The 26,310-nt window shown below is 56.5% G+C and overlaps 3 protein-coding genes across 7 annotated transcripts; all 3 read left to right on the top strand.

Moving 5' to 3' along the window:
• The first annotated feature begins 1,564 nt into the window (after positions 1–1,564).
• HOXA10 (homeobox A10) lies at positions 1,565–3,988 on the top strand. Of its 3 annotated transcripts, none has more exons than XR_005217042.1 (2): positions 1,565–3,285; positions 3,699–3,834. XR_005217042.1 is itself a non-coding variant. In XM_037836952.1 (2 exons), exons 1-2 carry the CDS (start codon positions 1,612–1,614, stop codon positions 3,971–3,973), a joined length of 1,233 nt encoding a protein of 410 aa, XP_037692880.1. In that variant the 5' UTR covers positions 1,565–1,611; the 3' UTR covers positions 3,974–3,988. The 3 variants fall into 3 exon arrangements, 2 of the variants coding, with proteins under 2 accessions (XP_037692880.1, XP_037692881.1); XM_037836952.1 differs by having other exon boundaries at positions 1,565–2,569; positions 3,699–3,988; XM_037836953.1 differs by lacking the exon at positions 3,699–3,834 and having other exon boundaries at positions 1,565–2,569; positions 3,050–3,302.
• Positions 3,989–10,125: 6,137 nt separating this feature from the next.
• Positions 10,126–13,139, top strand: HOXA9 (homeobox A9). 2 transcript variants are annotated; one of them, XR_005217043.1, is made up of 2 exons: positions 10,126–11,262; positions 11,933–12,067. XR_005217043.1 is itself a non-coding variant. In XM_037836954.1 (2 exons), exons 1-2 carry the CDS (start codon positions 10,345–10,347, stop codon positions 12,169–12,171), a joined length of 819 nt encoding a protein of 272 aa, XP_037692882.1. In that variant the 5' UTR covers positions 10,126–10,344; the 3' UTR covers positions 12,172–13,139. The 2 variants fall into 2 exon arrangements, 1 of the variants encoding a protein (XP_037692882.1); XM_037836954.1 differs by having other exon boundaries at positions 10,126–10,924; positions 11,933–13,139.
• Positions 13,140–18,696: 5,557 nt separating this feature from the next.
• Positions 18,697–21,105, top strand: HOXA7 (homeobox A7). 2 transcript variants are annotated; one of them, XM_037837534.1, is made up of 3 exons: positions 18,697–18,863; positions 19,433–19,703; positions 20,635–21,105. In XM_037837534.1, exons 2-3 carry the CDS (start codon positions 19,691–19,693, stop codon positions 20,946–20,948), a joined length of 327 nt encoding a protein of 108 aa, XP_037693462.1. In that variant the 5' UTR covers positions 18,697–18,863; positions 19,433–19,690; the 3' UTR covers positions 20,949–21,105. The 2 variants fall into 2 exon arrangements, with proteins under 2 accessions (XP_037693462.1, XP_037693461.1); XM_037837533.1 differs by lacking the exon at positions 18,697–18,863 and having other exon boundaries at positions 19,223–19,703.
• The last annotated feature ends 5,205 nt before the right edge of the window (positions 21,106–26,310 follow it).

The following is a 26,310-nucleotide window of genomic DNA, read 5'->3' as shown; positions in this document are numbered from 1 at the left end:
GAGGCCAAGTGCGGGGCATATCTCCTGGATGCTCCTGCCTTCCCCCATCGCTCAAAGACCTGAGTGATCTGCTTCCTAGGGATCTTGGCGTTCAGCAGCTCCGGCCAAGGCCTCCTCAGGGGCTGGAGGTGGCGAGGCCAGCAGGCTTCAGAGCACCCTGTAGAGCTGTAGCCTCAAGGTCCTGGGGCAAGACAGTGACCTCCCAGATCCATTGGATTCGGCCGGAAAAGGTCGCATTTCCTGAGACATGTAAGGGGCCCTTACTTGGGGCCATAATCCTGGCCGGGTCAGCAGTTTCCAGTTGACTAGGAGGGCTCCGCTGGTCAGGGCCGAGGGACAAGGAAGCCCCGGTGTCTGCAGAGCAAAGGACCTGGCCGCCGAGCGCTGGGATAACTGGGCCATGAGCCCAGCCCGGCCTCGCGAGGAACGGATTTCCTCATCGCGGGCCTCGTTAAAGTGCGCACACCGCGGGAGTGAGGGCTGCCCCAGTCGCGGGTTTGGAGGGGAGGGGGGAGAGGGGAGGGGACGGAGAGGCAGGAGTGTGGTGACACTGGTTCTTGTCATAGTTTCCGCGAGCGTGCGAACGCCAAGGCTAAAGGCTGAGAGCTCCAGAAGAGTGTGGCAGAGGTGGCCGCTGGGGACACCCGTCCAGGTGCTCCACTCCTGGCAGTCCGAAGACCCCGAAGGCCAACGCTTCATTTCTCCGAAATGGCGTGTGAGTCTGTAGGCTTGCCAGGGGGATGGGGCCCGCTGGCCTCTGATGTGGGGGTGGGGGTGGGTCTTCTCCGCCAAGGCCTCCCAGTCTCTCCCCACCGCCCACTCTTGCCAGCCCACCAAGTTATACTCAGGAGTCCCAGGGAAGACAAGCCAGGTGAGCACCCTGGAGGTACCAGTGTCCACCAGCCGATTGGGAGAGGAGAGCGTCGAGGGGACTGAGGAGCCAGGGCCGTTCGTGGCATTCAGGGGATAATTCTGGGTGGAATGGGAGGAGAGGAGAAATGGCATGAGCCAGGGTCCAGTCAGTTCTGGATGCCTGTGACTCTAAGGGTCCTGATGGCCCTGGAACCAGGTTCTGCCCCTTTTGGAAGCCAGAATCTAGAGCTGGGGCCAGCTCCAGGCTCAGAGCTGAAATGGAAGCGTTTGAGGCCCCTACAAGCCCCCTTAGTGGTCAGGAAGCGCGGGGGACCTGTGGCTGCTTCTGCAACAGGGGTGGGGAGCACCCAAGGAGGGCCGGAGCATGCACCATAAACACCCCACTTGTTAACTGCGCGGGGCCCAAGGGAGCTTCAAACAGACCCCTGCCTGGGGACTCACGTCCGGGTAGGGGCGGGGCGAGATCAGGGGCCAGGTTCCCCATCATTCACGTTGGTGCAGCCCCCACAGCTCCCGGCCTTGGGGCCGAAGTGTCGGGCTTGCCTCTCCCGGCCCATCAACACAGATTACATATTTATATCAATCGCGGGGCTCCGAGGGCGCCCTCAGAGAGCCGCACCGCGCCTACGAAACCAAACTGGGAGTGGTCGCGCGGAAACTCTGGCTCGGGATTGGCTGCGGGCGCCCGCCGCGGTGCGGGGGGATTGCTAATCGTATTCAGCATGTTTTGCACAAGAAATGTCAGCCAGAAAGGGCTATCTGCTCCCTTCGCCAAATTATCCCACAACAATGTCATGCTCTGAGAGCCCTGCCGCGAACTCTTTTTTGGTCGACTCGCTCATCAGCTCCGGCAGAGGCGAGGCGGGCGGCGGTGGCGGTGGCGCCGGGGGCGGTGGCGGCGGCTACTATGCCCACGGCGGGGTCTACCTGCCACCGGCCGCCGACCTGCCCTACGGGCTGCAGAGCTGCGGGCTCTTCCCGGCGCTGGGAGGCAAGCGCAATGAGGCGACGTCGCCGGGCGGCGGCGGCAGCGGGGGCCTGGGTGCCGGGGCGCACGGCTATGCGCCCGCGCCCATAGACCTGTGGCTAGACGCGCCCCGGTCTTGCCGGATGGAACAGCCCGAGGGTCCGCCGCCACCACAACCCCAACAGCAGCCGCCGCCCCCGCCGCAACCACCCCAGCCGCCGCCGCAGGCCACCTCGTGCTCTTTCGCGCAGAACATCAAAGAGGAGAGTTCTTACTGCCTCTACGACTCGGCGGACAAATGCCCCAAAGGTTCGACTACCGCTGCAGAACTGGCCCCCTTCCCGCGGGGCCCGCCGCCCGACGGCTGCGCCCTAGGCACCTCCAGCGGGGTGCCAGTGCCGGGCTACTTCCGCCTCTCGCAGGCCTATGGCACCGCCAAGGGCTACAGCGGCAGCGGCGGCGCGCAGCAGCTCGGCGCTAGCCCGTTTCCCGCACAGCCCCCAGGGCGCGGCTTCGACCCGCCGCCGGCGCTCGCCTCTGGCTCTGCGGAGGCTGCCCGGAAGGAGCGAGCCCTCGAGTCGCCGCCGCCCCCTACGCTGACCTGCGGCGGTAGCGGCGGCGGGGGCTCACAGGGCGACGAGGAGGCGCACGCGTCGTCCTCGGCTGCGGAGGAGCTCTCTCCGGCCCCTTCCGAGAGCAGCAAAGCCTCGCCCGAGAAGGACTCCCTGGGTAAGCAGGGCTCGTCAGAGGGCCGCAATCAGGCGGGCAGACAGGCAGACCCAGGGAAAGGAAGGCGCAGAGAGCCAGGAGCCCGCGCAGCAGCCGGCTGGCCTTGGCCCGAGCTGCAGGCAGGCTGACCTTGTGAACTTGCTTTTTAATATTTGGGCGTGGGGACACAGTAAAAATTCATGTCCGGCTTAGCGCCCCATACCAAGACGTCCTCCGAGCTGGCTTCTGCTCGCCCGGGCTGGGGGCGAGGACACAAGCGAGCAGCCCCCCTCTTGTGCATGCCCTTTCTCGTGGACCGGAGCACCCCAAGCCGTGGGGCAACGCGGCCCACGCGGGGGGAGGAGGAGGGAGGGAAAGTGGCTCGCCCGCAGATAGTGCGGATGTTTGTAACGCATCCAAAATAAGCAGCCGCCAACGCCAATAAATAAGCCCATTAACCTGCGAAGTTCGAGTTTACGATCCCCAATGCTTTTTTCAAAGTTGCTGGAGGGGAGGGAATCCTCGTTGCGGGAAGAAGAAAAGGCAGACCCGGCCCAGAGGCCGGGACCCCGAGCTGAGAGCCAGAAAAGGGCCATTTCGCTTCCCCTGGAACTCAGTCGCCCGGACTGCACGCCCTGGTTCCTGGAAAGATGTGAGAGAGAGAGCCCTTGACCCCAAGTCGGCTTTTCGTGCCTTCACCATTTGCCCAACTACATCCATTTACCCAGGGGCCTGGGGTGAGACAGCCACACTGCCCGACCCCCTTCCAATGAGCATCCCAACCCCTGGGGCTGCAGGAAATGCTTGTCTGCCTGCTGTGGGGCAAGAAGCAAAGAAAGATGTTAAGTTTAATAAATATGGCCTGCCCTCCCGGGCCGTCTTCTTCTGCCAGCGCCTGCAGCTTTATGCTAAAACAGGTGTTTGGAAAAAAGTGGAGGAATATGTACATTGGGAGGGTGAGTGTTGACTGGATGCCCATTTGATTTTGCACATGCTTTTTGGAGGAACTGCTTAGGTTCTCCCCAAACCTTAGGATATCCCTTTTGTGGGAGAAACATCCCTCTTTTGAGAGAGACATCCCGAATTCACCCTGCGTGCAGCCCGCGTGGCCTCGACTTAACCTTCCCCTCTTCATTCCCATAAACGCCAGGCAATTCCAAAGGCGAAAACGCAGCCAACTGGCTCACGGCAAAGAGCGGCCGGAAGAAGCGTTGCCCCTACACCAAGCACCAGACGCTGGAGCTGGAGAAGGAGTTTCTGTTCAACATGTACCTTACTCGAGAGCGGCGCCTAGAGATCAGCCGCAGCGTCCACCTCACGGACAGACAAGTGAAAATCTGGTTTCAGAACCGCAGAATGAAACTGAAGAAAATGAACCGAGAAAATCGGATCCGGGAGCTCACAGCCAACTTTAATTTTTCCTGATGAAGCTCCAGGCGACGCGGGTTTTTTCTTTTTTCTGGATTTCTTTTCTTTCTTTTCTTTTTTTTTTTTTTTCTTTTTTCCGCTTCCAGAGAGCCGGTTCCCTCCCTCTGTCTTCGGCCTCTGCGCTAGGAACTCGCACCTGTGCCGGAGCCAGTGCCTCCCTCCCACACTCGCCATCCTGCAGGCCGTTACATCTGTGCAGGGCTGGTTTGTTCTGACTTTTTGTTTCTTTGTTTGTTTGCTTGGTGTTGGTTTATTTGTTGTTTTCTGGGGGAAAAAGCCATATCGCGCTAAAATACTACAGAGAATAGATACTGTCCTAAGTGTCAAGTGGTGACTGGGCTGGTTTGCCGCCTGGGGTTCAACAGCTCGAAATGGCCCCTGTCTTCCCCGGGGGAGCTGGTTTCCTGCCCAGCCCCGGGCAGACCGAGCCGGAAGGCCGAGGTCCCATTGTCGGAGCTGAGGTGTCTGGCTTGAGGTCAATGGTGTGAGGTGCCGCCACCGGGCTGGGCCGTGTTTCATCAGGGGATACCGGCCCCTGATTTTCTTGTTTTCTTTCTTCTTTTCTTCCTTGGCAAGGGCTTTACAGGCATGGACATGCAGGTTGGCAAAAGGGCTTGAGTTCGGCTGATTGGAAAAGCAAGAAAGATTTAGAAAGATTATCTTTTCCTTCCTCTGTAAGATATCCCAGCTTTAAACAACAATAAAAATGACCAAGAGAAGGAAACTTCTCTTCCAGTTTGTGTAAGGCCCTGCTATGCTGATCTAAATTATTTCACTTACCTCTGAATTTCCGTATCTTCGTGGCTGTGGATAAATAATCTAATGTAGTTTTGTTTATACATGTGGCATTAGTGGATTTTTTTTGTCATTAAATAATTGTTACCACTGGTAACATGCTACAAGCACACCACAATTCTCCCTATCTTGTGGAGATATTTTTAAATTCACTCTTTTTTTCTTTTGCTTTCTAAAATTCATGGAAAGCCTAGGAGGGCTGGGGCAAGCGGAATAGACTAGAGAAAGGGAAGCATTGTTTGGATTTCCTTTATACTGTGAAATTACATGCATAAAAGGGTCTAACCTGTAGGTGCAGAAAAAGAAAAACTATAAATACAGATCTGTATAAATGTCTATTATGAAAATTGCCAATCTTGTTTTAAGCAAATGCATTCTATTGTTATTATAAATGTTAGTTCTAGTTCTATTTACTTCTAATCTTAAATCAGAATAAATTAATATTGTAATGCTGCTGTGTGTGGAAAAAAGATGATGTTTATGTTCTTATAGAAGAATAAAAGCTGTGGAATGAAGCTTTTAAATTTTACCTCTTTTTTTTTTTTTTTAACTTATCTTCACCTTCCACTTTATATCGTCCACCACTTTTACAACAGGAGAACCAGCCCGCGCCCCCTGCAATTACTTTAGGCATCTATTTAAATATTACCTAGACGGTCGTAATTTGTCTGGGTCCTATAGCCCTGGTGCCCTAAGGTTTGTCGGCTTTTGTTCAGTTTTATGACTTGCTAGTATATCTGGATTGTGGCTGTCTTGGACAAGTGGTTTCAGTTGAGAGAGGAGCTGCATAGACAGAGGAAGCCAAACAAGATTTCTTTTGGGAGCCCCGGGGAGGCTCACAGAGGCCGGTTATTTTTCAGGTCCCCCGGTCTCAGTGACCTCCGGGAGCAGGACGGGCCCACAGCGCGTCACTAGGAGCCGATGGCAGCAGGAAGGTGGACCTGGGCCGGGCCGCCCCCTCCGCCAGCGCGGCCTCCCCCCACCTGGCCGATCTCTGCCGGGCCACGCGTTTCCTGCTGGCCCGAGGTGGGGGGGCCCGACGCCGGGGGTGGGGGGAGGGAGCGCGGGAGCGCGCGTCTCGGCGGGCGAGCAGGCGGGGAGGGAGAGAGGGGGCGAGCGAGCCGCGGGGAGCGAGTGCGGAAGGCCGCTGCCAGACAGGGAGCTGGACTGGACTCGATGATTTCCCGGGCGCTTTCTAGTCGCCCACGTCTACCGCCGCTCGGCGCCGGCTCTCTGAGCTGAAGATCTGGGAAACCAGAGCGCACCCTGCTTCTTTTCTCCTTTCTTCTCGCCACCCCCTTCCTTTTACCTCTCTTCCCTTGCCTTCCCTCCCTTCCTCTCCCAGGCTTACCGTCCTGAAGCCGGTAGTTTTTTCCTCTGGGACGCCGCAGCCCGGGACACGCGGTGGCGGCGGCGAGCGCAGGTTGGCAAGGGGCCAGGCCGGGCACAGTCGCTGGGTTTCTCTCCTCGGTGGCGGCGGCGGGCGGCGGCGGCCGAGGCAGCCCTGCAAGGGCAGCACCAGAACTGGTCGGTGATTTAGGTAGTTTCCTGTTGTTGGGATCCACCTTTCTCTCGACAGCACGACACTGCCTTCATTACTTCAGTTTAAATCGTCTCCAGGTACCTGGACGCGCGGGGCCGGGGTGGGCATCTAGGCCCCGGCCGTGCCAGGGATGCATTGGCAACCTCGGCTTTCCCCGCGCAGGAGCCCCGTGGCTGCCTCCTTCTCAGCGCTGTGCCAGCCGGCTGGCTTCACCCCCCACCCCCACCTGCCCCCTGAGCAGGTAGGATCAGGTTAGCAGCTTCCTTCGCGGACGCCGGGGGCGTGGTAGGAATTCTGGGCCCTGGGCCATTCAAGGTCAGGGGCGCACGCTTCCATCTTATACTGCCCCCGCTCCTGGCCTGCGCCAAGCGCCCGACAACCCGGCCATTTCCCTGAGAGTCTGGGACTCCCAATCCGGGGGGCGAGCGCAAGAAAGATCCCTTGGCTAATGGAGTCTTGGCCCCAACTAGGAGGAGCCGTGAGGACAGAGCCTGAGATCCTGGCCTTGCCACTTACCCTTCTCTGTGTAAGCGTGCCCTCTGCTCCTAGAAGTCGCCTCTGACCCTTCCTTCCTTCTTTCCTTCCCTATTTCCTTCCTCTTTTTCCTCGTTCTTCCTTTTTTTCTTCTCTTTGTTCCTTCCTTCGTTCTCTTCTTCCATTTTCTTTAATCTTCGGTCTCCCTCGGTTCAGTTCTCTTCTCTATTTCAACCGCCTCCTCTCCTACCCAAATCGGCGTTCCGGAGGTGTCCTAGGGGATAACATGTTTCTCTGAGCGCTCAGGTTGCGGTTAGGGCTCGCCGAGGAAGGGCCCGCGTGGGGCGGCTGTTAAGGGCCGTGGGCCTGGGCCTGGGGTGCTTCTGCGCAGACAAGGCCTCGGTTACGATCACGACCGAGTGGCGGCGGCCTTGCGTTCCTTCTCCGCAGGGTCGGCAACGGCAGCCTGGGAGACCCACTCGGGTGGCGCCCACGCTCCGCGGCGCCCTTTGTATATCCACACAGGGAGCAAGGAGGCTTTCGTCAGCGTAGTTGGAGCCTCGGGCCGAGCTCCGGCTTTAACCGGTCACCATGAGGGAGCCCCACCGGGCAAAGCCTGGCAGCTTGCTGGCCAGTGGTGCCTATCAGGTTTAAAATATGTGTTAGATACGGCACTTTGTGACACCCAGTGCTGGGAAAGGGGGATAAGGGGACTCTTCCCAGCTCCAATCTGTTTTAAATAATTGAGGAAAGGAATCTCAAATTCCAGAGTCAAGGGACACAAGCTTGAGTCCTTGTTCCAAGTTGTAGTCTACTGACTGAAACCCGCCCGGCCATTTCTAGATACAAGGGACTAAGAACAACCTTCCTACACACACACACATGCCTTCAGACTCGTGCCCACCGAGAGCTGTGCTTCCTCCCCAGCTCGGGCTGGGGGCCCATGAGCTGTTATCATCGCGCAGCCCCCGTCCTGTTATCTGAAAGGCCGGCACAGCCCATTCCCCTCAACTCCCCTCTGCCGTTTGCCAGACCTGGGTATTGGATTTATTTCCGAGGCCGAGGTTTTAAAAGAACGCTCAGGCAGGAAGGGATACTTTGTAATTACACCCAGTTATTATTTCTTTATGCATCCGCACTCCCTTTCACTTCCAAAATAAAAGCAGACTCAAAAGCTTGGAGATTCGCTTCCCAAACCTCTGGATTGACAGAGGAATTGGTTTTGTATCGCTTTGGTCTTCCCTCCCTTCTGGGCATCAGTAACAGCTGCTTAACAAACTCACCGCCTGCTAATTGTTCGGTAACCATCCTATTTTAGGGCTAAGGCCATTTGTAGGAACAGAGTTTTACTTAAAAAAATACTAGTAATAACCGATGTCTTTTCTGGGTACAAAAAGTGGAAACGGTAGCCAGGAGTGGGCCCGTTTGCACACAATTACAATTAAGAGCGAGAGTTTTTTTTCCAGGACCACTTTTTCTTAATGAAAATCTCAGGGGCCCCCGCGGACTGCCCGAAGTTTCGGACACCTTGGGCTGCAGTGGTGGGGTGGAGGAGGAATTTACAGGGAAAGGAAAATATTAAGGGGGAGGGGGCTGAGGCGGCCGGGACGGGCCACGTCGGAGTTCATTGTGTCGGCCACTTCCTTCTTGCTGGAGCAGGCCGAGAAAGGGGCACACGGTCGGTCTCCTCCGCGGCCTCGCCGCCTCAGTCCCGGCAAGAGCCTGGCTTTTGGGGTCCCCGCCCTGGGTACTAGTGTTTTTCGGGGATTTACTGGAGCTGTTGGAGATGAGGAAGGCAAAAAGGGGGATGGAAGCACCCGGGGCGCCCGCCTTCGCCGCCAGGGAAGTGGGCTAATGAGAAACACACTTTTGCAGGCACAGGATTCACACGTGAATTTAATTACCCGGTTTCTAGGCGTCCCGGTTTTCTGTTTGGAATTGGAGTTTTCTTCTTCGTCTCCTTCTCTTTCTTATTTCTTTCCAATTAACAGAGAGCTGAGGCCTTTTTATTCACCCCACCCCCCAAGTCTCTTAAAGGTGAGAAAAACCCTCCTTAGCTCGGCCAGGCCAAGGGATGGGATTAAAGTCAATGACCCGTGCCCCTCCTCGTTTTAATTTCTAGCCCTGGACTTGAGCTGCAGCCGCCTCGCTTTGAGCCTGGTAACTCTCGTCCGCGCCGCCCATCCTGATGGGTAACCCAGACGAGGGCCAGGAAGGGGGTCAGGAAGGAAGAAACCAACCTCCTTTCCCTGAAGGTCTCAAACTGGGCCCTGGGGCCGACTGCTCGCGTCCAGGCTTCCCAACCACTGGAGCCGCGCGGTCTCATAGGCCCGGCTGCCTTTTCGAACTCGCCTTCTATTAATGCTTTTCCCAGCTCGGGTTCGGGAAGCGCGACGAGGCTTGCAGAGCTCAGGGTTAGGACCTTCGAGGCCTGAGCTCAGGGCCGAGTCTCCAGTCGCATCGGCCCAGGGATCCTGATTCTGAGCTGAGGAGAAGCAGGGCGCGCTGGCCGTGCGTGTCCTGGGGGTCGCGGGCCTCGGGCGGAGCGCGCAACACATCCAGGCCCCCTCTAACCCTTCTCCCAGGTGGCGGCTGGCTGCTCCCTCCCTGCTCGCTCCTCGGCAAGGCCGTAGCCGCAGAAGCAACAGTCGATTTGGGGATGGTTTGTCGCCCCGAGCTCCAGTCCAACAGGCTCCGGCGGCCCACACCAGACGGTTCTCCCCTCGGCCTCCCGGCGCCTTCCCACAGGGCGGCAGCGGCTCGGTTTGGGACGAAAACTGCGTTGAATTTGACTTTTTGCGACCGACCGGGGGTGAACTCACATCTCCTGGGGACTGCTGGGATTATTTAGAGAGAGCTCGCCAACCAAACACAACGGTCTAATTTAACCTTTCCAAGTCCTCATAAATTTTTACAGCTGAGAGCCACGGCAAGGCAAACGAATGTTGGTCGTTCCCGACTTCCTACCAGCCTGTGTGGCTTCTGAAACAATAACTCCTTATGAAATATCATAAATATAGATTTAAATACAGTAGAGAGAGAATGCGATTTGGCCGCTTTTTTATGGCTTCAATTATTGTCTAATTTTATGTGAGGGGCTCCGCTGGCCGCACTCGCACGGGGACCCGCGCCTTCCTGATGGCGTGATTAATTGTGATATAAAATAGTCCGCTTAAGAACTGTGTGTGTGTCTGGTGGAGTGGGGGGGAGGCGGTACAGAGACAGGCCAGATTTGATCTTTTAATCTTCGTTGGCCACAATTAAAACAAGCCCGATCGTGGAGCGGCGCGATCCCTTTGCATAAAAACATATGGCTTTTGCTATAAAAATTATGACTGCAAAACACCGGGCCATTAATAGCGTGCGGAGTGATTTACGCGTTATTGTTCTGCTGGGCGGGCACGTGACACGCGCGGCCAATGGAAGCGCGGGCGCCGGCAAGTTATTAGGTGACTGTACTCCCCCCCCCCCCGGGTGCCACCAAGTTGTTACATGAAATCTGCAGTTTCATAATTTCCGCGGGTCGGGCCGGGCCGGCCGGGCGCAGGGCACGGCGATGGCCACCACCGGGGCCTTGGGCAACTACTACGTGGACTCGTTTCTGCTGGGCGCCGACGCCGCCGACGAGCTGGGGGCGGGCCGCTACGCGCCGGGGGCTCTGGGCCAGGCCCCCCGGCAGGCGGCGGCGCTGGCCGAGCACCCCGACTTCAGCCCGTGCAGCTTCCAGTCCAAGGCGGCGGTGTTCGGCGCTTCGTGGAACCCGGTGCACGCGGCGGGCGCCAACGCCGTGCCCGCTGCGGTGTATCACCACCATCATCACCACCCTTATGTGCACCCCCAGGCGCCGGTGGCGGCGGCGGCGCCGGACGGCAGGTACATGCGCTCCTGGCTGGAGCCCACGCCCGGTGCACTCTCCTTCGCGGGCTTGCCCTCCAGCCGGCCTTATGGCATTAAACCTGAACCGCTGTCGGCCAGAAGGGGTGACTGTCCCACGCTTGACACTCACACTTTGTCCCTGACTGACTATGCTTGTGGTTCTCCTCCAGTTGATAGGGAAAAACAGCCCAGCGAAGGCGCCTTCTCTGAAAGCAATGCTGAGAATGAGAGCGGCGGAGACAAGCCCCCCATCGATCCCAGTAAGTGCCTTCTCCCTCCAGATCGGCCGCCGCCTCCACGCCGGCCACCTGGATCTGCCGGCCCTCCAGCTTTCTCTGGAGTCTGCTTTCGCCCGCGCCGGGAGCCTTCTGTACGAGGGCCAAGAGCCAGAAATGGCTGTTTGGGACGCCTTGGACGGGGCCTCAAGTCCAGAAAGCAGTGACGAACGGGGCTCCGGGGGAAGGGGAGGCGGCTTCTGCCGCGAGACGGGCGGGGCGGGGCGCTGCCAGCCCAGCCAAGACCCGCTGCCCCCTCTCCTTGGCTGCCCGGGTCCAGGACAGAGATACTTCGGGCCGTTCTTCGAAAGCAGCGCGGCGGAGTGAGTCTCTTGTGCAGCTAGATTGTCCGGGAGCGGCAGCACCGGCCCGGGACTCTAGGGGAGATGGCTGATTCCCTCCACTCCTTGCCTTCGGCCGGTGGTGGCGTAAATCCTGCCCAAAACGAGGCTGCTGGCGACCGCGCCACGAGGGTCCCCATCCCAGATTATGCAAATAACCCGGAGAAGTGATCAAGGGCCTTGGGGTGCCTAGGTCGTGCCGGCCTGACTAGTTCCCATGGTCTTCCAGGGAGGTCAAATTAAGGAACGGTGAAGGGGAGACAGAGAGAGTGAGAGAAATGTTAATCTTGCTACACAACACACAGCAGCGTAATTTGCTTCTGCGTGGCAAGATCTGTCTCCAAGTTTCACTCTACGCAAAGTGAGGGGAGCGGAAGAAAGGAGAAGAGGGGCAGGAGGACAGAGGAGGAGAAAGGAGGGTCGCGGAGGGGAGGGGGAGCCGAGGTTTTACTGCGTGCAATTGTAAGTGACCGTCCCTGCGTCTGTCTGCCAGGGTTCCATTGTGTCCGAGGCGCGGCTGCCTTCCCTAACAAATTCGGCGCCGTCCTGCACTTCGGCCGGCGGGGCCCGGAGTCCGCAGGAGGCTCCCTAGCTCCCGGTAAGGGGACGCGTCTCCTGCTTCTAAATCTTTCTAAATCTTTCTCCCCCACAGATAACCCGGCGGCCAACTGGCTTCACGCGCGGTCCACCCGGAAAAAGCGCTGCCCCTATACAAAACACCAGACGCTGGAACTGGAGAAAGAATTTCTCTTCAACATGTACCTCACCAGGGACCGCAGGTACGAGGTGGCCCGGCTGCTCAACCTCACCGAGAGACAGGTCAAGATTTGGTTCCAGAATCGGAGAATGAAAATGAAGAAAATCAACAAGGACCGAGCAAAAGACGAATGATGCCATTCGGTTTCATGTAGAAAAGAGAGCACGAGCTAGAGAGAAAGAGAAAGGACTGCCCGTCCCCTTTTCCCTTCTCCCACTCCCCCACCCCAGGCCTCCACCACCCTGCACAAAGCGGCTCTAAACCCCAGGCCTCCTCCCCGCCCCCCCCCCCCTTGGAAAACCCTGCTCAGGCGGGCTCCTTGGCCTGCCGCTTTTATGGAGGAGGTATTGTAAGCTTTCCATTTTCTGTAAGATGAAAACAAGGGGGGTGGGGGTGGGCATTTGTGCAGATGGCTGTGTGTGCGAGCATGTATATATTTATATATTTTTAAAAATCTACCTGTTCCTGACTTAAAGCAGAAGAAAAGAAACTACCTTTTTATAATGCACAACTGTTGACGGTGGGCTGTATAGTTTTTAGTCTGTGTAGTTAATTTAATTTGCTCTTTGCGCTGCAGAGCAGTGATCTGCCGAGATACTTGAACACTGTTTTATTGTGGTGATTATGTTTTGTGACTCAAACTTCTGTACTGGGTGACGCACCCATTGTGATTGTGAAAGCTAGAATTCAGTTTGAACTCAGGTTGTTATGGGGGGTGAAACAGTTGCATAGCGTATAGCTCTGTAGTGGAATACATCTTATGACTAGGCTGTTAACCTTTGATTGTAAACTAGCTGTAAGGATTTCCCAGTGAAATAAATTTTCAAAAAGATAAAGAAAAAGTTTTTCCCAGACACATAGATCCATGGTTCTCTTCACTTTGGAAATGCAGGCATTTTAGTCTCTACATACTCTATAGTCCTATCTTCTCCGTTATGTATATATCTATATATTAAAGAAAAATATTTAGTCAGACAAGTTTGAAGATTTTTTTGACAACCGTGAAAAAATTTGGAGCTATACATATGCGCAGAAGGTTACTACCTATGGTTTACGTTTAATTTTAATTGGGGGGGAATGAATGCTTATTGTAATGGAGTTAATTTTATTGATAATAAATTATACACTATGAAACTGCCATTGGGCTGCTGTAGATTTGTATCTTCGATGAATCTGGGGTTTCCCTGGGGCTGAACATACACTGTATATTTTGCAGTAGTTACCTCAAGGCCTACTGACCAAACTGTTGTGTTGAGATGATATTTAACTTTTTGCCAAATAAAATACATTGATTCTTTTTTTTTTTTTTTTTTTTTTTTTGCGGGTGGGCTCTTTGCTCCTTCTTCTCCCGGGCAGGGGAGCCGGCATGGAGTCCCTGGGTGGGGGCCGGGCTGGGTGGGGAGGATGGTGCTCCAATTTGGTCTCTGGCCTGCTTTCCGGAGCCAGGACCTGCCGAAGCCAGTCCAGGAGGGCCAAAGCGCTCGCTACCAGGCCGGCTGCGGTGGTCACCCGAGCAGCAGAGGAAGGCCGGGAAATGCGACCGTGAGGCCCGTCTCCCGGCCTTGTGTCCATTTTGGGGGGTGCACGAGGAGGGCTCTGAGGAGCTGGGCCGGGGTCCCGGGTATCTCTGGCCAGTAGTGGTAGAAAGGCCACTCTTTCATCTTGGCGCCCCAGGATATTCCCCAAACCCAGCACACGAAAGCGCCTGGGCCCTTCTTCCTGGTAGGATGGGACCCAGAGCTGAGGATCCGTCTCCTAAGGAGGCTCCGAAGAGGGAAGCGGGAACCCGGTCGCCCAAGAACCCAACATGGTTCCCCGGGGCAGACATTTGGGGGCTCGCACGGAACCTGAGGCCTGCAGCCCTGCGCCCCACCAGACTGGCCCCGGGGGATGCTGGACCCTGCACCACGTGCCCCTCCCAAGCGACAAGTTCTGGCAGAGGCAGGGCAGAGGCAACCTGAGGAGCCCCGAAACGCCATAAAATAAAATGAGGGCTGTTACAGTTTATGGGGTGTAAAGGGCTGCAGGGGGAATGGCCACAACTTCGCAGGCCCGAGCGCCTTCCAGATGTGGCAGGGGCGGCTGGAGAGTTCAGCCTGGCCACCCCATTTTCTTCTCTCACCCTCCACCTCCATCACCCATCCCCCTACCCCCACCCCCACCCCTCCACCCCCACCCCAAGACTTCTGCAAAGTTGACTGTGTTGGGACGCGTAAAAGGGGAACCAGGGAGCAAGGGAAGGGGCGTCCCCTCACTCCACCCCCACCCCCACCCCGCCGCCGGGTTGGGACGCTCTCTGTTGTTGCAGACAGAAGGAACTTCAAAGAATGGGCAGTAAGTGTGTGCCATAAAGGCCGGGTCTGCGAACTGTCTGGAATTCGGCCCTTAATGAGTTTACAACTGTCCAGCCCCAATTAGGATTTTCCACCAAAGCCCTTTCATTTGTCTGCTCTGTCTGCCTCCGATAAAGCGACTGCGGAAACAGCTCTATTTTATGGGCACTGACCCCTCAGCAGCGTAGATTCCGGGCTCCACGCGGACCCCCCGGAGATTGGGCCCCCGGCCGCCCTCTGGTAGTGGGGCACAGGGCCCGCCGCGGGGGCTGCAGCCGAAGTTCAGGCGGGTCGGCGTCGCAGGGCTGCAGTTCCAGGAGATGGCCAGAAGATGGCAGTGTGGCTCCATGCAAGAGGCTCCGGCGCCGCCATCTCCCGCCGCCGCGACCCTGGGAAGTTCCTAAAATGTCGACCTGACGCGAGACTTTCCGGAATGGGAGCCCCAGATTTGCGTGAACAGTGGTCGTATATTTTCGGTGCTGTTCACGCCGAGCCGGAAGCCTCTCTGGGAAATAAGCAAGCGAGTGGGGCTCGCCTGACCCGCACCGATTCCCGCATTCCAGCGTTCCCGAGGGCCCAGCAATACCGGGCTACGGCTGTCCAAGAGCTGCGGGCTCCAGCTCCGCGCGTGGGCACCGCTCCAGGGTCTTCGTCCCCAGCCCGGGACAGGCCTCGGGGCAGCCGGGCACGTGAGGACTCCGGCTGACCGGAGGACGGACACAGGGACGAACGCCTACAGCCCCTGGACCTGGTGACCACCCCCAGAGAGCGTGCAGAGAGCGCGCACACCGAAGCCACCGGTCGGGGCCGCCCCCGAAGCCCGCATCCTGGCGCAGGGCCGGGTGAGCCAGGGCCCCGCCCGGGGGCGAGTCAGGACCCCCGGACTCAGCCGGCTTGATTGATACGTGACCAATAAAAATGGGTGGGTGAAGACTGGGTGCAAAGGCATTCTTGGTGACTGTCCGGTGTGGGTCCAGTGGCCGAGTTGGGCAGGATGGGGAATCCCGGAGGACAGATCAGGAGCTTCTTTGGTTAGTCTAAAATAAATGTGAAGTTTAAAATAATTATAGTAACACCCAGGATTGGAGCTCACGTTGTGGAAGCCGCCCTTATTTTCTCTCGCCGCCGCATTTCTTCGGCAGTGGAGGTACCGAGACTGCCCCAGCACCCCCACCTTGGGAAGCCAGGAGGGAGGGCACGCCAATCCAGGCCCGCTCGCTCCCTGATCCTGGACGGGGAACACTCCCGGGAGCCTCCTTGGAGGCAGCCCGGAGCGCGGGTGCAAGATCAGCCCCGGTGTGCGGAATGGTTTCCGAGGGAAAACGCAAAAGCAACCAGAGAACTCTTCTAACCACTCCGGGGCCCTGTGAACACGCCGCTTGGTTCATTTATTTGGGTCGTAATAGTCTCCGCCAAGCCCACAAAATGTTTACGACCCACATCTCCGAGCTGTACTAGCAGTAAAAGCTGGGGACTGAATTTTGGCTGACATCTCTCCTGGTTTTTCTGTCATGTTCTCTCTCTCCGTCCCTCCCTCCTTCCCTTCCCCCCTCTCTCTCTGTTAGTGTTTTCTCTTTTTCTTATTCTCCATTCACATTCATGCGTAGGCATTACAAACATTCATGCATAGGCATTACAAACGCAAGACTTTATTATGTTTCCTTATATAATATATAATATTTCACAGCATCTGACTGTAAGAAGGGTTTTACAGCTACCCCGAGAGCCGCCTATAGTTGGGTATACAAGCCGCAGATATAAAACTCGAATTATGTAACGCCAAATAAATGGAGACGGTGCAGATCGGTGGCGACCGCGTCTCTCCACCGATTGCAGCGGCTCAGGTAGGTGCAGGCCATCCGGGGTCTTGCAGCCTAGTGGACCGTCCGGCAGGCCCTCCCTTGCCCTTGGCCGGCCGGCTGCTGGCTGGCGGCTCTCCCTGCAGCGAGTCTTCGCTCAGACAGGACTCCGCACCGGTCGGTGCTCGTTCGCACGCGTCGGGGAAGACTTTGTCCCCACGGCCCGGCCCGGGACAGTTCCCTGGGTGGAAACAGCCGCGCAGCCGGCGTGAGACGCGGGAGTGGAAACAGTGAGAGAAGCAAATTGCCTGCCGCAGGACGCACAGCCTGGCGCCGTTCGCTGTCAAGAGCTGGGTTTACAACCTTAGCTGGGTTTAAATTTAAATTTTAAACAGGTCTGTTTGTATAACAAGAAGCAGGGAAAACGCGCTCTCCAAATAGGCAGGAACCCATGCAAAAGCCTTTACCTAAAGAGAGCCCAGCGCAAACAGAAACCCGCCTCTATGTGCCGGCGCCTGGCGAGCGTGAGTGAGCATTTCGGTGAATATCACACATAACCGCTGACATTTGTGTCGTTTCAGCCAAATAAATAGGGAACCCGTGGCTCGAGAACACGCGGTTACAGAGGCCTTATTGAAAGTCTAACTTTGTCGGGCCTTTTCGTTTTAAAACAGAAGGCGGGCGAGGAAAGAGAAGCCCAGAAACGAAAGGAAGGTTTCGGCGCCCGCAGGACCCGACCCAGTTGGCTGACTTGTGTCCAGAAGAGTCGAGGCCTCGCGGGCAGGATCCGGATCCGCCTTGGCCCGGATCGAAGTGTAGTGCGTCCTGCCACATGGACACGCGCCCACCGGGCAAAACCCGTACAGGGATGAGTTGAGGCGCGAGCATCCCGTCCTCCCTCGGAGGGAACCTTGGGTCCTTCCCGATCTCTCCGAAATCGCTCCCTACTCGGGCTGCGGTTCGCCTCTCTCTGAACAGGTTCTACTTTATACGCCGTCGCTATCTGCTGCTCCGCCGCCGGAGTCTAGACAGACAGCGACGCCGGGGCCGGGGTCTTTCTGTGCATCTTGCTCTGTGTCACCGAGGAACAATTTATTGGTCTTAAGCCATCTAATTCCGCCTCTTTGATCTCCTAGCTTTCTTCGTATTTGCTTCGTCTTCCTTTAACTTTCTTAGGTTTTTAATTCCTGCCAGAAAGCGATGCTATTTGCAATGTTTGGATTTTTCTTCCTGTCTTACCCCCTCCATTCCCCACCCAAGACACGTTATGATCCTGAGCCACCACAAAAGGGCATCCCCGGATAGTGCCCCCTCAGATTCCTGTACCCCCAAGCAAGGCCCATGGAAGCCCACCTGCCCCAGCAGCACCCCCTCCTCCACCGCCTCCCCACCCATGCCCGGGCAGTCCATTCCGCAGGAGATGGGGATCCCCTGCATCCTGGTCTGAACACTCCCGCAGCCTTTTGTGCTCCCGGGACCCCCTGAGAGGGTGCGGTGAACCGCGGGCGGCCAGGACCCTCTGAAAGTGATGGGAAGTGCTTTGTACACAAGGAACCAAACTCCATAATTTAGAGGAGAATTTCCGGGGTAATTGTGAGGTAGGGTTTATGGTGTGCAATCGAGCTGGGCAGTAAAAGGCGTCCTGACCCCGCAGCCGGGCTCCGAGCAAGGCCTGCGCAGTTTATGAGGCTTTCAGGGAAAGGGATCGCTCTGTCACCCTCCACGGAGAGGTGGGCAGCAGGGGCTTCGGCTGGCTCAACCCTGCGCAGGGCTAGGAGGGTTGGGAAGGTAAGAGACATGATTTGGGGGCTTGATTAGCAGGGAGGGAGACTATCCTGACCTCCCGTCTTGTGAGCTGGCCCTTGGAAAGGTGAAACCCTCAGAGCTGGATGGCCATTAGGGAGAGGTTCCCTTCTTTTGGTGTTTTTTGTTTTGTTTTGGTTTGGTTTGGTTTGTTTTTTTCCTTCCCCAAAGAAAAGGAGTCAACGGTAGTCTGCAGCCCTCAGGTGCCTGGAACACCTATTTCCTCTCCAAAACGGCTCTAAAGAGTGCATTGCTCCCAGACACCCAGGCCCACCAGAAGAAGCAGACACAGGACCCAGGAGTGCCTGGAGTGAAGGCTACCGGAAACTTCACGGCGCTTTGGGCTCCTGGAAAGATTCAGAGCCCGGAGTTCCTCCAAGCTAGGGAAAGAAGACCCGTTCCAGGGAAGCCAGGGGTTGCGAGAAGGACAAAGAAGTGTCTCCCAGTTTCTCGGGCTGCCAGAGGCCAGCCAGATGCCCAGAAGCAACCGCAGAGAGGCTGCCGGGCAGCGGTGGCCGGGAGGAGGGAGAGAGAACTCACATTAATAAATCTGTTGGCAGATGAGACTCATTAATAGATAAATATTTCACTACTTCCTTTAGGGCGGATAAACAGTGCGCCGCCGATTAAGGAAAGGAAGCTGGGAGAAGCTGACTTTTTTTCCAACCACATGGTTCCAGTTTGCAGGGGCGTTCTCACTGCAGCTGGAAGAGACGTTGCGCCTGCCGGGTCCGGATCACAGTCCAAGTCCGGCCTGTCGCCCACCGGACCTGGGTAGTGGGAGACGCGGGCAAAGAGCCCATATGCCTAGAACAGAGAACTGCACACAGGGCAACCGTGGGGCATGTGGGGACGCGGGGCGCACAGATCCGCCCAGGGCTGGGCCAGCGGGTAAGAAGGGGACGGGGAGGAGCGACAGGCTGGGGCCGGCCAGGGTTCGGTCCCTTTTCGGTCAGCGGACGCAGCAGGGCCTGCGCTGGGCCAGCCCGGAGCGGCGTCCGCAGGCGCCAGCGCCGGGATTGGCGGTCGCCTGGGCGCTCCCGCGGGGCCTCGGGGTCTGTTTCCCGCAGGGCGCCGCCAGGCCGGCTGCACGCGGGCAGATTCGTTGGCCACATATTTGAGCCTCTTCCCCTTCCATTCTATGCGGCCGCGGGCCCCGCGGAGCGAGACCACCTGTGAGGACTGCCGAGATTGGCGGAGGCCGTCATGTGGGCGGTCACGTGCTGCGGCGAGCTCCGTCCAAAAGAAAATGGGGTTTGGTGTAAATCTGGGGGTGTAATGTTATCATATATCACGCTACCTCGTAAAACCGACACTGAAAGCTGCCGGACAACAAATCACAGGTCAAAATTATGAGTTCTTCGTATTATGTGAACGCGCTTTTTAGCAAATATACGGCGGGGGCTTCTCTCTTCCAAAATGCCGAGCCGACTTCTTGCTCCTTTGCGCCCAATTCGCAGAGAAGCGGCTACGCGGCAGGCGCCGGCGCCTTCGCCTCGTCAGTGCCGGGCTTGTACAATGTCAACAGCCCCCTCTATCAGAGCCCCTTCGCGTCTGGCTACGGCCTGGGCGCCGACGCCTACGGCAACCTGCCCTGCGCCTCCTACGACCAGAATATCCCCGGGCTCTGCAGTGACCTCGCCAAAGGCGCCTGCGACAAGGCGGACGAGGGCGCGCTGCACGGCCCGGCCGAGGCCAATTTTCGCATCTATCCCTGGATGCGGTCCTCAGGTAGGCGCAGCCTCTGGGCGGGCCGGGCGGGCGGGCCGAGCGTGAGCGGGGAGCGCGCGGGGCCGGGGAGCGCGGAGAGCGGAGCCAGGCGGCCGCGAGCTGGCGGCCCGGTGACTCCTGGCGGCGCTGCCTTTCTGGTTTTAATTAGAGCTGAGGCGCCATTGCGTGGAGAGCCCGTAGCATTGTATGTAAATGAGGCTCATAAAACTTTTTATGACCCAATTAATGGGTTCCATTCTCGTAAATTTATTTAACTCCATTTGCTTGGAATTCTAATATTAAGTTTGTTCGCTATTCTCTCTCTCTTACTCTCTCTCCCACCGTTTCTCTTCTCTCCCTCCCTCCTCCTTCCCTCTCTTTCAGCCTGGCTTTTCTTTCTCAAAAAGCAGAGAGACCAATGCCCTCCAAGGCCGTTCACAGGCCGGCGGGGCCATTTCAAGGCCGGGGCCGGGAGGGAACGGGGAACAGAGGGGCGGAGTGCCCTAGGAAGGCCCGGAGTTGGGGGCGCGGGCTGCTGGGGAGGGCGGGCGCCCGCGAAGTGCTGGCCACCCGAAGGTCGCCCACTTGCCTAGCAGCCCGACTCGCGTTAAATGGCAAAAGTGTAGCGTTTCCCACTTACCCACCCTCTATATTTACAGTTTCCCTTTGTCAGGGTGAAGCAGGACACTGTGGAAGCGTAGCGGGCTGGAAAGAGCGGTTGTAAAATTGGGCTTCCAAGCCTTCCCTCCTTACGCAGCTGCCTGTGCGTCTGGCACCGCACTTGGGGTCTTGTGAAAACATTTTGGGAGCGCGGGGCAGAGGGGGACATGCACTCCCGCCAGGGATTGGAGGAAGGTGCAGGTTCTGGGATGGCGGCATCGCTAATTAACGCACTGTCCTGTCTGTGGCCCTGTCTGCGTGTCTATCTGTGTGTCCTCATGTCCCCTCACAGGGCCTGACAGGAAACGGGGCCGCCAGACCTACACGCGCTACCAGACGCTGGAGCTGGAGAAGGAGTTCCACTTCAACCGCTACCTGACGCGGCGCCGCCGCATCGAGATTGCCCACGCGCTCTGCCTCACCGAGCGCCAGATCAAGATCTGGTTCCAGAACCGCCGCATGAAGTGGAAGAAAGAACATAAAGATGAGGGCCCGGCTGCTGCCGCAGCCCCCGAGGGCGCAGTGCCGGCCACCACCACCGCGGCTGCCGCGGACAAGGCCGACGACGAGGACGAGGAAGACGAGGACGAGGATGAGGAGGAATGAGAGGCTGAGCCGGGACCCTGACTGCCCTGGACAGTCGGGAAAGCGTCTTTAAGAGACTCACTGGTTTTATTGACAAAAACGAGAGAGAAAAAAAAGAAAACATTAAAAAAAAAAAAAAAAGCCCTCAACCCACCTCCCACCCACCCCATCACCCACTCGGCTCCCAACTCTCTGGACTGAGCAGCCGCTGAGACTGGGTCTCCTTGGAGAGACCCCCTGCCTCAGAGGACCCCCAGCAGACACCCTGCCCCCAACCCCAGGCCGCCGGCCTGCGCTGGCGCGGCCAAAATACTACCTAGCACAGGCCTCGGCGCGAGGCACCCCCAAACTACCTATGGGCCTAGGCCCAGTGGGCTTTCCCTCCCAGGAAGCCCGGACCGTGTCCCAACACTGGCAGACACCCATCACCACCACCCCCATATCCTCAAGGACCTGACTTTCTCAGTACTACCTACACACCCCAAACTACCTATTTTGTGCTTCCTGGCTGCCTGCTACCTAGTGCCGGCCCATCCCCAGCCAGGCCCCTGCTGCCTCTGGTGGGCAGTCTTTGGGGTTTCTGAGGCTGCACTGAGGAGGAGCCGGCTTGGGGGACTAGGGCATTGGCTTCTATTTAAATTGAAAAATAATATATTTATTCCAAAACATTCTAAGTGCTGCAACCTAACATCCCTCCTTCTCCAGCCTGGGCACCCCAAGTTCAGGCCCATCATCCTAGAGGGGAGCATTCCTGTGCTGGCTGCAGGCCTCTGGGTTAGTAGGACTGCAGAGATGCTCCCAGCCAAGTTGCCCCTCCCCTGGCCCTTGTGTCCTACTGTCCAGTCATGTCCAATATATACACCTTGACTTTTCCTACAATAGCAAATACTGTATATTTGAACGAGATTTTTTTGGTGTCATTTATATAGTCTTGGAGCTCATTTGTAAGGCAATACCTTGACTTAAGAAGGATGTGTTATGGGGTGACTTTGTAGCATGGTGTGTTATCTTGAGCTTATGCTGTAGTGGAGTGGGGAGGCCCGATGCCCTCCCCAATACCCTTCATCTCCTGTGATGTCCTGTGTCCCCCTGGCTCTAGCCTGGGATTCAGGGTGGCACGCTTCCTGTCTTGCCCAGCTAACCGTGTTTTATGTAATAGAAAAATAAAAATGCTTGGTGACAAAGAAATGTGGAGTGCTTTATCCAGGGAGCCTGGGGAAGAGGGGGAAGGGTGTGTCAGCATGGCTGGAAGACAAGCCCTGGCTGCATGTGTGTGTCCAAAGGGGAAATGGGGAAGCAAGAGTGGAAGGACTGTCCTAGTACCCTATTGTGGGTGTCCATGTATCGGTATATATGTATGTCATATACTTTCTCATGTGTATTTTTATGTGTGTTTTTTATGGATATGAGCATGCCTATGTTTGTATGCATGAATTTTTATGAGTCCATAATTGTGTGTATTTGTGTATATGTATTTCTATGTCCATAACTGTGTGTGTGCATTTCTGTATGTGCAGATGTTTGTCTGATTTGTGTGTGTGTGCACATCTTCCAGATTCCCTAAAAATGGTATCTTCGATGGATACATCATATTCTATGTTCCTCTCTAAGAACCTCCATAAATTCCAGGAGGGATCCTGAATCTACCCTTTCTTCTAGAGCTGTGGGATGGGGATGGGAAGGGAAATTGCCCTAAGATTGATCCCAGATCCCTCAAAGCCTTGAACGTGGCCCGGGTATAGGAGGGTGGATTAAGGGAGTCTTCTGCAGCCCCCCCCCCACCTCGCATTCAAGCATGATGTGAGCGCCCCAGGAGGGTCCGGCACTGCGGCAACTGGGTGCAGGGAGGGGCAGGGGCCACAGAACCCAGGCTGCTCAGGAAGAGAAGGAAGAGGGGCTGGGGAAGGGGTGAGGGGCGCTGGGGAGAGCTCAGAGCAGCCAGAGCTCGGCTGCTGAAGACCTCTGCTCCAGTTTTCTGCCTGGGTTGGGTTCCCTTCTTACTGATCTTTTAATAAAACCCAGCACAACCCGGTCTACAAAACCCGCGGCCCCGAATCCGGACAGCCTCGGTGGTAAGATGGCGCCGGTGTAAGAGCTGCCTCCTCTTAGTGATGGGGAAAGGGTCATAAATCCGTTGTTGTTTATGAAAATTTACAACTTTGCAATACAACTTTATGAGTTGTTCGGCCCTTCCATTGGCCGCTGTCGGTCATGTGGATGGGAACCGTGAACATGAACTTTTTTATAATTTCCCTTGCGAGAATAGAGCCGCATTCTTTTGCTCCGCTCCGTCCTGCCTGCTTCGGAGCTCTGCCTTGCAGCCCGGCTCGGCGGTGCTTTGTCCAGCGATGGCAAGCGAGGGGAGGCCCCGGACCGGCCCGGCCTGGCCGCTCGCGCCCAAGGTGCGGCGCCCCCAGTTCCCCGCGCCGCGGAGGCCGCTTTGCAACTCGCAACCTGGCTAATTTCCTGCGTCCTCTGGCACCAGGAAGGAGGACGATTCGTCTCCCGGGCTGCCCAAGCGACAGCTGTCAGAGAGGCAGGAGCTTCTGGGAGCCTTCGTCTGAAGGTGAGACATACAGAGAGAGGAGACAGGAGCAAAGGTGGTGAGATTGCAGCCGGCGCCCGCGGCGTTGGGAGAGGGTACCCGGGGCGGCTTCGAAGAGGGACACGCTCACCCTCACCCACACCCAGCCTCTCACATTCACCTCCCCCCCCATCGCACAATGCATCCACATCCAAACACACACACACACACACATACACACACTCCACCCACCCACCCCTTCCTGGCTCACCAGGGCAGTAACTGCCTTCCGTTGTCACAGCGCCCTGGCACGGGACGACAGCACTGGGGTCTTCTCCCTCTCTCTCCAGTGACCTCATAAAGTCCAAAGGGAAGTGGTCTCTGCATCCTTTGGTCCTGCCAGCTGCTCGAATTTGGATTTTAATTTTTTCATTCATGACCCAAATGGTTCGAATGAATTCCCCAACAGCAGGAGACAGTTCCCGACCTGGAAAGGTGGCAAGAGGTGGAGGGAAAGTGAATTTAATCATCAAGAGTTTTATTAGAACCAACATAATACCTTCTATTCCGTGTGAATTGGTTTCTAGAGAGAAAGATAGAACGGGGGTGTGTAGGGTGTGGGTGTTGGCAATTACTAATTCAGTTAGTCCTCCGCTGATTGCCTGCTTTCCTTCGGATGGTTTTCGGATGAAAGAGGTGTCTGAAGCGCAGAAAGAGGGAATAGGTGTGAGTGGGATTCTGTTTCGGAGGAGAGGATGGGGTTAATTGGCTGAGTGTTGCTTAGCGGGAAGTTTCCTTACACAGAACGCTGTGGGATTAATGCGGGAGACGTGGGGCCCGCAGCTAAGGTTGAAGGAAGGACACAAACTGGGTCTGGCGATAGGGGAACCCCCATCCCAACCGGCGGGCGCAGAGGGCTGCAGACTGCGCGTCCCACCCCCTGTGAGTGGAACGAGGGCTGTGGGGTGCCCTGGGAGCAGCCCCTGAGGGCACCGCGGGCGTTGGCTTTGCTTAGTGCTGTGGCACCGACTGTGGCTCGCACCGGGTACACATGGGTCCGGATTTGCCCAGATTGCTCCCGGGATAGTGAAAAGAAATGAGCCCGAGGTTCTGGGCTTGAGTTCTTTTTTGTTTGTTTTTGTTTTTAATTTTGCTTTGGGTTATTGTTCTCCAGTCTTAGAGTAATATTTTGGTATTCATGAGATAATTAAGAAGGAGCTGTGGATGTTTGGGATGTTCACCCGCGTTGAAGGCGCGCTCCGGGCTGATAAAGCCGCGTATTTGTATCGCAGGGCCTCGGGCCGCCAGACTGCAGGCTGCAGCCGGCGGATTATTTATTGCGACCGCGCCGGGAGCTCGCTGCTGCCACGCTGTGGCTGTCGCCGGGACCGACGCCAGACGCAGCCCCGTGTTGTGCAGCCTGGCGCGACCGCTGGGCTGGCCTCTCAGAAATTCCCGGTCAGGCGGGGGCGAGGGGGCGAGGTGGAGACCTGAAGGGCAGCCTCCCCGGTCCTGACTAGCCGGGAAACCTACCCCGTTTTGGCCACTCCTGACAGGAGCTGGACGCCGGACTAGACTCGGGTGCCCCCTCCCCCATGCAGACTGGTTGCACAGGCCGCCTGGCACATCATGGCTGCTTCTGTCCAAACTGCGCGTCCCAAGGCGCTCCCGGGGCGCGTGCTGGTTCGGTGGACGCAACCGCTTTGAGATTCTGAAATCGGAGAGACCACATGTAGTTCTGAGGCCCGCAGGCTTGGCTGGCCCTGAGGAGGATTAGCTATGGCAAAGAAGGCGGGCTGTGGCTCCAGGCAAGGGCCTGTGCTGGGCCGCTGCTGCACCTGTGTGCCACGGGCACTGGCCTGGGCTAGAGATCCAGGCCGGACTAGGGTGGCCTTTGAGGCCCTGGCCAGCCACCCACCAGGCCCTTCTCCTTGGCGTTGGAGGTCTAGGAGCTCAGTGGGCAGCCCTAGGCAAGGGCCGATTGTGGGGCCCTGCTCACATCCCGGCCCCCATTGGAGAGAAACTGAAAGGTAAGTGGACTTTCTGCGTGGTTTTGACTGAGAATAGAGAGCTCTGGGTGGTAGCCATTCTCACCATCCCAGGAGAGGCTCTTGTGTCTGGGGCTCCTGTTCTTGCCTGAGTGAGTTTCGGCTCTTTGAGTGTGCATGTATATGTGTGTATATACATATGTACATTCATACACAGGCACACGGACACACACACATATTTCCCATGAAATAGCATCTAAAGCTGGTAGGAAAAATAAATTCGTCAGCTGCCGATGTGGTATGCACCAGCCTTGGGTAACACGTATAGATTTCAATTTAATATATATTTTTTTCCATCTTGGTGCCTACAGAAGCGAGAAATATAATATTTTGGGCTCTTAGCTGAGAAAATCAAATTCTCTTGCTGGTTGGGACAATTATTAGATCAAGAATCCATGTCAAACATAACAAATAATAATAGTAGTAGTAAATGTCATCAGTCTCAATGCTGTGTGAGACATGGAGGAATGAAAGAGAAATTTTAGATGCAAACATTTATCGACATCTGCAGACGGTTGTTATTTTCGTCTCACAGAATAACTCGCTTGAAATCACTTTATCTGATGGTCTTGTTTAAGAAACAATAACTTGAACATAATTTTCTTTGAACATACGTTAAGGAAATAATTCCCTTTTTTAAATATTTTGACTCCTGAGTATCCATTTTCACCTTTCGGTCCTTTCCCTGAAGAAATATGAGAGATGTCAAATTCTATCTCCTCCTGCGAGGTCCTCCTTTATGTACTCAAAAGAGAAACTTTGCTGGGCTGGGTTGACGGGAACGAAGGCACAAGCTTCTGGGCGCATCCTC

This window comes from Choloepus didactylus, chromosome 5 (assembly GCF_015220235.1).
Source record: "Choloepus didactylus isolate mChoDid1 chromosome 5, mChoDid1.pri, whole genome shotgun sequence".
In the NCBI taxonomy this organism is placed as follows: domain Eukaryota; kingdom Metazoa; phylum Chordata; class Mammalia; order Pilosa; family Megalonychidae; genus Choloepus; species Choloepus didactylus.
This window is presented reverse-complemented; position numbering and strand designations above follow the sequence as displayed.

Bases quoted from the DNA above. Each gene is read 5' to 3' on its own strand.
- HOXA9 (XM_037836954.1), top strand. From the start codon at position 10,345: ATGGCCACCACCGGGGCCTTGGGCAACTACTACGTGGACTCGTTTCTG. The intron at 10,925-11,932 runs GTAAGTGCCTTC...TCTCCCCCACAG, and splicing joins CAAGCCCCCCATCGATCCCA to ATAACCCGGCGGCCAACTGG.
- HOXA10 (XM_037836952.1), top strand. From the start codon at position 1,612: ATGTCAGCCAGAAAGGGCTATCTGCTCCCTTCGCCAAATTATCCCACA. The intron at 2,570-3,698 runs GTAAGCAGGGCT...CATAAACGCCAG, and splicing joins GCCCGAGAAGGACTCCCTGG to GCAATTCCAAAGGCGAAAAC.
- HOXA7 (XM_037837533.1), top strand. From the start codon at position 19,325: ATGAGTTCTTCGTATTATGTGAACGCGCTTTTTAGCAAATATACGGCG. The intron at 19,704-20,634 runs GTAGGCGCAGCC...GTCCCCTCACAG, and splicing joins TCCCTGGATGCGGTCCTCAG to GGCCTGACAGGAAACGGGGC.